Source organism: Lissotriton vulgaris, chromosome 9, assembly GCF_964263255.1.
Source record: "Lissotriton vulgaris chromosome 9, aLisVul1.2, whole genome shotgun sequence".
Classification (NCBI taxonomy): Eukaryota; Metazoa; Chordata; class Amphibia; order Caudata; family Salamandridae; genus Lissotriton; species Lissotriton vulgaris.
The window spans coordinates 1,103,564,555-1,103,577,437 of record NC_141697.1 but is presented as its reverse complement, the minus strand read 5'-3'; the positions used below and the strand labels follow the sequence as shown (position 1 = coordinate 1,103,577,437).

Below are 12,883 nucleotides of genomic sequence, written 5' to 3'. Positions count from 1 at the left end.
CCACCATTCACCTTCCACTGAACTGCTGGTGCAAAATATGTGAAGCTGAGTATTGCACTTTTGTGCAAAAGGACCCTGAAATGGAGTGATGAACCTCATGTACACCTGGAATGTAGCAGGAGGCACAGAAAGTCCTGTGATAGGAAGAGCCTGTTCAGCTGATCTAGCCGAACCTAGTCCTGTTCCTTGATGGGAACAGCTGAGAGGGATGAAAGTGGTTCTTTGGCCTTGCCACTTATTTGAAATGCCACTGCATTGAACAATTTTTTGTTCTTTCTTTCTTGGTGATTTATGTAGGTCACTGAAAAAGTATTGTTGATTCTCATTAGTTCACTTCATTATTGAATATGCGGCTGACAATGTTGACGGGCTCGAAAAACTACCATTAACTCTGTTCAAATAGAAGATTGATAACTCTGCATCAAGATCCATCAGGTTTGACGTGACTTAGAATTCAATGTTGCTCTCCGCCACAGGGAGCTGGCATCTGCTGTTAACATCAATGGCATACTTGGATGCATGGTCAAACCTTCAGAATGTGTTGTCGATCCCAACTAAGACTTAAGGGCTGACTTTATTTCTGATGTCAATGGAACCACTGTTTCCATTGATTGAGATGCGGGCTGGCAATGTTTCTGAAGATTTAACCAAAATAGATGAAGAAGTAGTCTGACCCAAGAAGCTGTAAAACCACATGCAATCATGTGACCTTGGATTTAGCATCTTTTTCCTTTCTGACTCTTCTGAAGAGAGATGATTGTATTAACAGAATATAATTTGGTCATATCAAGATAAATTTTTGTTTTGAAGGTTTAGACTCTTTAGATCTACCACCATGCATAATCCACTAGTCAGCTTGGGACCCAGGAAGACTATTAAATAGCGCCTTTCTGAAATTAGACCGGGACTCACAGCTCGCTTCTCCACAAGAACAGTTATCTCGTGATTCATTGCTTCCCTATGATGAGACAGTTGAGCCAAGGAGTGGCTATGGTCCCCTAATATGGAGGAGGAGATAGATACTCTGGGAAACGGCCTTTACAGAGGTAGAGTTGTGCATGCCGTTTCCCCACAAGCGCAACCACGCTTGACTTAACCACGCAAACGCCTGGTTAAGGCAGTGCGCAGTTTAAATTTCCGGGTGCGCAAGAACAGGAACAAGAAGTGTTGGGACAGAAAGCTTGATGCTTTGGCTGGGTAGTTTCAGAAATTGGGTCGTTTTTAGGGCGTTGTTTACAGGGCAGGGCCAGGGTTTTAGGGCTCAGGGCAGGGAGGTCGGGGTAGTTATAGGTTTTAGGGATGGGATAGTTTTTAGGGCTTGGGATGGGGAAGGTCGGGTTGTTTATAGGGCAGGGGCCAGGGCTTTAGGGCTCAGGGTGAAGGGGGCTGGGGTGTTATCTTTACCGAACATCCCTTTACCAATCATGCCTTTACCACCAAATTGCTTGGTAAAGGCATGCGTGGTAAAGGAATGTGTTTTTCAGTCGCATTCCACGTTATTGCTGCGTTGTAGAGACATGCGTTGTTTAACCATGCTTGTCTCTGTCAAACAGCCAGAAACTCTATCTTGTAGCCTTTTCAGATGACTTCTAGGTCAGATGCATCTGAAATTTATTTTTTATTTTTTTCCATTCTTCCAGAAAAGGTTGAATCCTACCTCCATTCAGAAATTTGGGGCCCGTGCCCGGCTTGATACTCAGCATAGCCAGGAACGAGGATTCTTCAAAGGAGAACTCTGCTTTTGTATATGGGAACACCTGTCGGAGAAAAACTATAGCTTAAACTTTATTGGACCACTATAATGACTGCAAACTTCTGGGTGACTGATGAAAAGAAAACTTTCACTTAGAAGATCACAATGATTGTACTGACGACATCCAAAGGAAGAAGAGTGGTTTCTCTTTTGAACAGACAATGCTTGTTACCCTCTATTTCTGGGGCAAAATGGTGAGTACTGTAAAACAGCATTCACGAGGAAGAGGATTTCTGGGCTACCAGTTTACATAAGCCTATCTCACTTAAACTGCAGGGTAGTCTGCACCCTGTATGTTTTAGAAATGTCCCCTTTGGTCTTTTCTAGTGATGTCCCTAGTTGTTCAAAGGGGGTGAATGATTTAGTCTCTCTTGTTCTAATCTTCAAATTTGTTTTCCTCCAGTGTCTCAATTTGGTGAAATTGAAATTGATTTTGTCTGTTCACTTTAAACACCCTTTTCAATTCTCAAGTTATCTATCTTGTCCTTTGTCATATAGATCTGCAAAGTATTCTACACATTTCATCTTGCTACTGTATGTAATTCGTGCCTGAACATAGTGGTGTGAAAAATACTTTATCCTTCTTGCTATTGTTTGTAATTTGTGCCTTCATTTCTTGGTTTGAAATTTGCATGACAATGGATAGGTATCATCAGCTCTTTGGATTGTTCTACAATCTCAAATATCTAAAGCTCTGCTAGTGATCTGGCTGGAGTACTGTCTCCGTGGTCTTTTGCTGACTTCGGCAGTCAAAACACTTCCCATACTGTTCTACCTGCTACCACTCTCCGCATAAGTACCCAGTGGCTACTGGATGCCACCAGGGACCAATCATTTGAAATTCCTACTTGTGGGGTTCTATAACAGTTCCAAATTTCTGGACATCCCAATCTTCCAAAACCCCCCTATGTAATTTGCCCTTTTCATGGATTTATTACTTGTTTTCCTTGCTACAGGACGATCATTAATTATTGCAACAACACTCTAAATGACCCCCTCATCTTAATCAGGAGTGCTTGCAACAAACAATGGAATATTGGTACTATTATCATTGTATTTGTGGGTATTCTCTTTACCATTAGCTGTAATTTCCCACTAATCAAAGCTTTCAGGCCTTCCCACAGGATACCTCATGATGTCTCTGCTTGTCGTTAGTCCCCCCGTAATCTTGAATAGTTGTATTGCTATTTCTGCCTGTTCAATCTTACAGTATATAGCTCCAAATACTCCATCTTCTATCTCTTGGAGCTTTGGCTATCCCGTTTACCTCAAGCGGGGGTGTGGTATGATGCGTCATGGAGGGACTGGGGAGTGCACACCACTCACTGCCCTCCTCATACATACCTAAGAGATGTGAGGCCAGGATATCCCCAAATTCGTTAAAGAATTCTGCCATCAGGACATTGTTTCCTGCAGCCTCACTTCCGGGCATAGAAAATTTGACTAGGTCTATGATCTCTGATATTAGAATTAGTTAAGAACAATGGCCCCTTCTTTTGATCCTCCTATCATGCCATAGTAATCCCTCTAGAGGGGCAGTGAATTGTCTAAAGGTAGGGTGCAGTATTTTATTGAAATCACCCCCATAGCATTGCGTTAAGGTCAGTGGCCTCATAAAAGAGGGGCACTTCCTTGTAAACAGCTAGATTGTCAATACTAGGACCATGTAAAAATGGGACATGTATTAACTATAGTAGGATGTGTGTCATAAAAGGGACCTCGTAGCGTCTGTGTCTGAGGTGGTACTCACAAGTAAAAGGTTATTCCTTTCCAGCTCATGATTGCAAACCCCCGGGTGAAGGTAATGTATGATGGAAAGTATTTATGTGCACCCCACTGATGTTAGTGCTTTGTTTAAGGTGTGTTTCTTGTATTAATGCAATAGCTATATTGTGTCTGTTCTTTGTTCAGGCCTCACAAATTCCTTGACATCAGTTTAATGCTAGGAAGTTGGTTGTTGTCACTCATAGGTGTCTGAGAAAGACCAACATTACCCCGATGAAGTTCTACCCTCTTGTCGCATCGTACTACGTGCCATCAGTATCTGGTTCAACAGTCACATTTTATACAGATGTCAGCAATGTAATGCATTTTTTTCAAATGTCAGCCCCACCCATTCTGACCATACCAAATATAGGTATACTCCATTTTCCCTACTCCCCCCATGTAACAAAGCCCCTGCCCACCTATTGCAGATAGGGCCAACAGGGTCCAGGATCCAGGTGGTGTGTAAGACTAATAGGAATTCACCATAGGAGCCAGAGATGAGTCGCAAGTTGAAACTCACATGGGTCCCAAGATCCATGCATTTAAACGATCTGCTGTGCCCTGTATTTATGTGCAATAATACCAAACCATAAGCATAGAAGGATTTATACCCATTCCATCCTCACAGCAGCCATATGTCACCATGTACAGTACTTTTGTATGTATATATCCAGATTGTAGGGGCTGCTGGGTGCCCCCCTCCTTACTAGTTCCAACAGCAAATCAGTATATGAGTAGAATGCAGGGCCCAAGGGGGTTAAACCCTATAGCATATACTCAAGTTGTTAGTGGATAATAATCAAAATCACTCCTGCCTGCTGGATCTTTTGCTAAGTGGCTTGGCTTTCAGTTCTGGTTGATCGCTCCCTCCTACAGTATTTTTTAATGAAAGCGGCAGCAACGTGCAACTCTTTGCACATATGTGCTTTGTTCTTGGTGAGAATCTCAATTAATGCAAAATATAGCATATTAATGATTCAATGAGTGAAGTTGCCTCCTTATGTAAGTGAAGGTCCTCCTAACATCCTAGAACATGACAGTATTATCTTGAGAAATGGAAAGTCTCATGCTTTTGCAGTTCAAATTGTTTGTTTCCTTGCCAGGTGTAAGATTTTGTCCTTGCCAATGTATGTAAGGAGATGAGCTTTGATCAGATGTGGAAAACCTCCAGACACCAGCCTATATGCCAGGGTCCCCTTCTACAGCAAATATGTTTGACAATTGGGTCTTAACAAATAGATCTGTTGACAGTTTCTCCACCTAGGGTTTCATCATTACTGTATTTGTCCATTTGGGGTAGCCTGTGATCCGTAAGATATTCTGCTGGGATCAAGCTTCATGGTCTTCATTTTTCACCTGAATTACTTCTGGCACCCTCTGCCTTTTCAGCAGCTTTCCACCTCTAATGTTCACTTCATTTTCCACTTCTGGGATGCATCTCTCCACCATATCAACTCTGGTTTCAGGTTTCTCAAGTCTCTTATTCATGCAGTCCTGCTATTATATAGACATTGATGTAACCTGTTTTTAATACTCCCATTACCTTCACATTGATCCCTTTGATCACTTACACCGGTGAAGGATACCTTTACCCTTTTCCCATTACCTTACAATTGATTTTTGTTGTCATTATGTGCAAAATTTTTGTTTAAAAATCTTGTACATAATATATTTGGCCTACAAATCTTCTGTATGTTTTTTGGAACATAGGAAATAATGAGAGCATGCTGCAGTATACAGAATGTAAAAATGCAACTGTTTATTGCAAATATTGAATGTATGTGATATGTCCATTTAAGAGGATGCAACTAATCTCATTGTGATAAAAAGTATTTATTAAACTCTAGCAGAATTGGTATACTCACAATCTCATGTTTCAGAGGTCCTAAGTCCCTGAGTTACAAGGACCCATTCCCATTAGTGTGCACTTTCAGTGATGTTATTTTGCTAGATCACATGTACACAAACGACTTATAAGGGAAAATACTAGGCTGTTCGGCTAGTCCTTTTTTTGTATATTTTTAAAAAAATGTTGTGTGTTGCATTTATTTGCAAAAACAGAAAAAGAACGCTTGCCATGGCTTGTTCCTAGTACACTCGCATCAAACAAATCGAATTACTATTTTTCTAAAGCAAGCCTCTCTCTGGTAAGATTCCTAAATCAAAGGCATAATTATAAAACATATTATTCTTCATCACTTAAAAGTAATGACACATTTTAAAATGTATTAATGGTACGCTGCTTAGATGTCCCATTCAGTATTTCAGCTTACTGACGACTTCTGCGCAATCTTCCATCGGAGTCAGACATAACCGGTCGCCGGCCAAGGAGTTTTTTTTTTTTTAAAAAGAAGTACATTATTTAAAGGGACAAGTATGGGTGCTTTTGTGCAGACATGGTCACATCTCATGATGTAAGGATTGTGACGAGTAAGAAGGATGCACTGATATATACTCTATAGACCACCTTTGAAATGCTAAATAAAATATTTTAATGAGTGTTTAAATTTAAAACTAAAACACATGCCATGAAGCTAGTCTTAGTGAAAACACAGGAGAATGTGGATTTGCCTTACAAAATACAAATAGACGTAATTGCATAAATTATAGAAAAGATATACGTATTATGTTACTGCACTTATGCACACAATTTTGACGTATCTATATTTGTTTAATAGGTTTGATTTATAATTTCGAGCCATTTTGAAACAAGAAAAATTTCTAACATCATCAATAATTTGTTTGTTGAGACCATCACCTGCATTTGAAGATTCCCAATGGTTAAATCTGACTGTCTTCTGCTGTTATCCTCGTTTTTGTTTTTCTTTCTGACACCACGGAAGTGCTTCTTTTTAGGCCGATAAGGAATCTAATAAACGTTACAAAAATATTATTAGCTTTTTTTCTTTACACATGCTTGCTCAGTGAAAAAAACCTTATCATTGACATTTTAGTACAATAAGCAACATTTGTGTTCTTTATAATCAAGAATTTCTTAAACAACTGAGGGAGCGCCATGTTATTTTTGAGAATTGTAGGGGTGCATTATAATCCTGAGTAGTCAGCACCCACATATTTAGAGGACACTTACTAATGAAATAAGATATGTAACAGTAGGCCGGGGATCAGTGCAATATGTAGTGGAGCGCTTATTAGCCATAGATAAATGCAGCACCATAATCAGTAATTAATGCTTGCATAGCGTGGAAATGTAATCACATGCGAAATGTCGTATTAACAATGAAGTGCCTTAGTGAAGAATAAAAATGCTTATTAATGAGTGATTTAAAATGGGTTTTAATGTGAAAAGACGATTCTTACATTGAAAAATAGAATTAGGGTTTAACCACATGACTGCTAAGGCAATTCCCCTCCTGTGCTGCAGATCCTTGAAATACATTATTTCATGACGAGCTCAGCTCGTAATGAGCACACGACCAGTGTACTGCATGACGAGCTGAGCTCGTCATGAGCAGCGAAGGGGTTAACCGATGAAATGTAATGCTCATGTTATGATAGAAACACATTTAAATGTGCAAAGGCCCAAGTTATGCTGAAGCCAGTAGAGGCCTAACCGTATTTTTCCTTGGTTAGCCTTAGTTGAAGAAAATAATTTCTTATTCTTGGGAAAGACTGTCCTCAGCGAAATGTGAATTGTAACTTTGAATGTTGCACGGTTTCTTCTCACATATTCCAGCTTGCAGGTGCAAGGCCATGGGCCTCGTTAGGTAGAAGGAGCCATTGTTTAGAAGTTAAATTGGTAGGAGCGGGCGCAGAAGAGGTGCCAAGGAATTTGGGAGTGCAACATTCAGCGGAGAAGGTGCCTGGGAGCCAAGGACACTCCAACGGACGCTTGTGGAGAGGTGCCATGCTGGAAAACGACATGGATCAATACCTGCCAGAGGGGCGGGTCTGAAGGCGTGTTAACTGTCTTTGGGGTTTTGTATTAGGGACAGCACCCGAGGGTGGAGCGGCAGTCTTAGTCAGTCTGGGTAGAGAGCGGTCTAGGGAGAGAGAGAGAGAGAGAGAGTTGGTTCTGAGAAAGCAAAGATGTAGGGAATGGTGAAATTAAGACAGAGTAAAGGAGCATCTTAGAACGAGCTCGGTAGCTGAGGCTTCTTACAAGAAAGTGAGTGTACTTCTTAGGAAGTCTTCACTGCTGACACCTTTATTCTTGACTGAGTGCAAGGTTAAGTAGGGATGTCACTTTAGAGTAGAGTAGGGACAGTCTAACCAAATTCTTACTTTCTGTAAATGCAGTCCATAATTCAAGTTGGGATTGTCATTCTTTGCCTAATGATCCTTGAATTGATTTTGCTTTTCATCTTGAGTCGTTTGAGACTCCTGGGTAGGATCATGTATGTATTAGTTCCGGTTTATTTCCTGAATATTTTGCTGAGATGTCTGTACATCCAATTATTTTTGGCTATGTAATAAACCCTTTAAATTTCAGTCCGTAGTCAGTGGTTCTTTGACATAAATTGGATTCAGTGGTAAATTGTTTAAAGTGATGATTGTAGAATTCTCCCCTTTACGCTTTTAAGAAAGGTAAAAAGGTCCAGTCGGCCTGTTCTGGGATTCTGGAGATTGGTAAGAATAATCTGGATGAGAATCCCAGCTTCCCCACTATCTACAAACTTCTTTAAGCGCACAAGGTTATTTGAAGCCAAATGTACTCATATTTTTGGATTGAGTGGAGCAGCAATCTAACGCGTACTTACATATTTTCTTCAGTGCAGCATGGATTCATTAATCTGCATTATATTGCTAAACAAATGGTTGCACATTACAAAATGCAAAACTGACTTTCCCTTTTATGAGCATCAAAATTAAAATGTGACTTTAACTAACTTTGCCCTATTTTTAGGTCGAACCTGAGCCAGCACTCCTCTGGCAATCTGTTGTAAGTAGAGTACGGAGGAGAAGCCCCGCACATATTTTTCATTAGCTTGTGTCTTTGTTCTTCGTAAATGCTGGCTTCTGATTTCTTAATAGGTTCCCTCCTTAGAACGGCAATGTCGTCATTCGTAACCTCCCAGGGCTACTGACCCTTTTACTTAGGTTGTTACATGGTGGGCAATGTTTAGTCTAAAAAACATTTGCATTTGGGAATGAAAACACAAGGATGATAGTCTGCTGTTCCTTGCAGGCCACAATTACAGTGTTTGTAGCCAATCCCGGGGACTCTCAAATAGTTGGCTGCTTAATAAGCATTGATTCCGCTGGTTGCTGCTCTGCGATGTCCTGTGACTCAAGATTTTGCGATGTGTCCTATTCGTACACAAGTTGCATCGTAAAAAAACAGACATGTTGCAAAAAATAGATTGATCATTTGAAACCACTATTTGTGACCTGTCGGCACGTACATTGGGCAGATTGTCACTTAAAATCATAACTACGCCCTAATATGAGAGATACTTCTGATGTGGCTTCGCAATAGATAAACTTACTTTTAAACGTTTTTCTCACATTTCTGCATTCGGTAATACGTAATGTATCTGTTGTTTTTGTAGAGTGCTCACATAGTCAAGAGCATGCTGCAGAGCACTAATAAAAAGAGAACATGATCACACACTTCTGTGGTCACCTAGCCCACATCTCCACCCCAGTGGCGGCTCCCCTGCAGAGGAGCACTGCCCCACTGCTTAGCAGCATTGAAAGAAAGGAAAAATAAAATATGAAAACTTGATGTTATTATGATTTTTTTTGTTTCTGCTGCAGCATTTTGGCTGGGCCGGTCGTGGCAGCTCTGCTCTGCTCACAGAGCAGTACGTGGGAGGAGTGGTGGGAACACTTAGAGGGCATGACGCTTTGGCCGGCCGTCTCGGGCATGCCAAAGCGTCATGCGCACTTAGAATGTTCTTCAGCCAGGCTGCATTACAGTCTAGGTGAGAACCTGCCCAGGCCCCCATTCCCTCGCTGAGCGCCAAACAGCAGCGCTCAGACCTTTTACAATGCTGCAGTGCAGCCTTGTGATTGGCTCAGAGGAGCATGGGTGCTTCCTGTTTCCTATCAGTCCAGGACGCGGAAGAGAGACAACGTGGGAGATACGCGGCAACAAGGTAAGTTGTTTTTGTTTTGTTTTCATACACCCCGTAATCCCCTTCCCCTGCCCTGCCACCCCCAATCCCTGCTGGCTGCCCCTGCTCCACCCTCTCATTTTTGTACGACACAGGGTCTGTGAACAATTCACAAAATGCTTTGCATGGTGCAATGGCAGGTGCAACAGAAATTTTCTGGTCACTGTAGCCAATCTCATTGTAGAAGTTTGTGAACTTTCCACAATCCAGCTACTGACCAATCACAGTCCATGAACAACAAACGCACAATAGGTATAGAAACGCTATACACCAATCAAATATGTTTTACATTCAAAAATGAGTTTCGAGAACAGTTTGCAAAAGTTATGCAAACCACAAATCTATGGGTGGTGATCATATAGGTTAATTCTACCAATAATACATTGTATTTTCATTTTAACTTTCAAACGTTTCTCATGAACTTGATGGGTCTATAATAGATTGAACTGTCTTGTATGAGTAAAGAACTTAATTGAAGAACACATGAGTCATCTTGTCAGATTAAAAATAGATTGGAAACTTTCTTAAGAAACAAAAAACATTATAATATAAATTCAAGCATGAAGAATGATGATGATGTTAATTAATCAATTTAGTTTATTAGTTAATAAAAACCATAAACATAGAAACATACATTAATATAATTTATCAACGCAGTAAAATAATAATTATAAAAGCCCATTAGGGGCGAGAAGTTTGGGGTTTCAATCAAGCCAAAGCAACGGGTAATGAGAAATCCTATTAAAACGTATATCAAGAGGGGGAAGCCTAGTGTTTAAAAGGATAGTACCTTTCCCCTAATGTTACAGCAAATTTCAAAATAGTGTACCAAATTACCAACTATGGTTCAAGCAATAAAGTGCACAATGCAGTAGATCAATACAGATACCCGCAGCACGTGCTACCAGGTCTCCAGCCTGAACAACAAATCCTTGACCTTTTAAATTTCACATCAAGACATAACACAATTAAAACATGACATGTATTTGTAAAGCACACGTTAACTGCGACAGGTATCTCTGTGCTAAATAACATGTTTATTGTTACCCATCGGTACTCATTTTATTGACCTCGGAGTGATGAAAGGCTGAGTGGAGCCACCAGGATTTGAACCTGTGACCATAAGGTCAAACGCAGACTCCTAGAGTAGAGCATTAATCCACTAAGCCACCAGCCCTGGCATAAACCTACGGTGATATAGTGCATCAATCAGACCAAAGGTGGATAATAGGTGAAAGACTTGGATTCCATTGCGACTTGTGGGTATTAAAAACAGTGCCAAAACACCACAAAGTGGCAGCATCACCCGAGCTGTAGCCACAGGTGGGTTTAGCCATTAAGCATATGATGCACTAGAACAATGTTGGTACCCACAATGTGTACAGAGTGCTGCCAGTTCCCCAACTTGAGCTCTGGCAGATCCATATCTTGTTATGCTTTATGATCAGAAAAGAAAGAAATGATCAAAATCAGATATCATGGTGCTTCAGCTCATCTGGTCTGAGAGCTGTTGCTTTTGTGCCCCACTAGGACTCTTGTGACCTCGCCAGCCGGGCTAGAACGTGCCAAACTTCACCCAGTCTCGAACATAGTGCACCCTCTTGCAGCCCGGCCAGCAGAGGCCATCCACGCAGACCAGCACCATTATATTTTTGCCATTCCTGACAAGTAGTTCAGTGACACTGTTCAGGAAGTTGCTTTGTCTTTATCCGGTTTTTGAAAATATCAAAAAACTGCACTTGCCAATGTTCAACATGAGGTATAATCGCCAACCTACAGGTTCTTATTCCTAAGGAGATTAATTCATTGTGTAACAGGGCCCTCCAGTGAACAGATAAGTGCGGGCAAAGCAGGTGACATGTAACAATGTTTCCTTTGCTACATGCAATAGCCGGCACCTCTTATCCTCCAGTTAACCCTCAACCTGCAATTTAGGTATGTAGTCCAGAGTGGGAAGCAGGTCAAATTTCATCCCCATAAACTTTGTCTTGATGTTAACAGAGTATGCTGCCTCAAAATAAGGCTGATCATTTTGGACCTCATAGGAGTTTAGCACAAGCCCCCCATGTGCTCGCTTGGCCAGGGCCATTTTGTCCTCCAGCCGAATCTTCAGTGGAATGAATTTGTTTACTGTTCTCTTAAAAATATCCTCGCTTATGTTCAATAGCCACAGCTCACTGAGGCCAATACCATCCTGCTTATTTTTTTTTATAACATCCTTTCCCTCTTTGCAGATTTATTTCACACCATACGTGGGGGATATTCTCAAGAACGAGTGATAACTATCGCAAAATTCGCTTAACGTAACTTTCGACATCGCAGTCTATTGTGGCAAAATTACGCCGTGTTAACTAAGTAGTCACAACACGGGGGAGCCATGCAATAGTCTCACAATAAAGCGTCAAAGGTCCGTCTTAAAACCAACGCAACACCGCAAAAATGCGAAACATGAACGCCAAAAAAGCTGCGATGAGGCCAATCGCGATACAAAAATCTGCGAAAAACAGCGACAGGCCTGCAATTTACACGCGTCAGGCAGAAAAAATCACCATAAAAGTAGAAAAAAAACAGACAAACAAATGACAAACAACAGCGAAGCACAATGGATGTTGTCAGAGCAAGTACGGAGAAGAACCAGAACCCCACAAGCCTGAGGTTCTGTGACAATTATAGTGGTGCTTTCGACTCGTTCGAATATGGACGAGTTTGGTATCTATGAACCGCAAATGACGAGTTTAGTGGGTGTATGCGTTTTCGCTATGCTGGCCTGAACCGTTCGTCTTATTTGTGGGTTTCTTCATCTGAACCCACGGGTTCCATTTTAGATACGGCAGCCATTTTGTTTCTTGCCCTCAAGTAGCCAGCGAACGGACACTGTCCGCTTCGTGACCCTGGGATTCCCAAGCTTTTGCGGAAGACACGTGTTCCTTAGAGGGTGTCTTTATGACGAGGGGGATGACACTGCAAAGGCAGATGGCCCCGCTCGAGGCTCATCTTGCTGTGCCGGTCTATTGTTTCAGCCGTGCATTCATTAGGCACGTCCCTTTTGATCCTGCAATCGTGTTTCCGATATCGCCATCTACACTCTTTTCAATCTGTTGTCTGTCTTCCTTGCACCTGTTTCTGTCTCTTCCTTAAACTTGTTTATAGCCGGAATGGAATGTACTTAATGATGAGATACGTACTTTTACAGTTGGGAACCGGCGATGCTACTGTAATTATGTTCCGGGACCCTGAATACATGAAAGCGACCCTTTTGAAGTTTACTGTGGGAACAGAGTTG

General features: G+C 41.3%; 1 protein-coding gene across 1 annotated transcript in view; it reads right to left on the bottom strand.

Annotated features, from left to right (window-relative positions):
• C9H3orf49 (chromosome 9 C3orf49 homolog) overlaps positions 1-12,883 on the bottom strand; it is a 72,516-nt gene that overhangs the window by 5,905 nt on the left and 53,728 nt on the right. Inside the window, exon 4 of the mRNA XM_086936851.1 lies at positions 6,279-6,389. Within this exon, the coding sequence (XP_086792977.1) occupies positions 6,279-6,389 (111 nt within the window). The remainder of the gene's footprint in view (positions 1-6,278; positions 6,390-12,883) is intronic.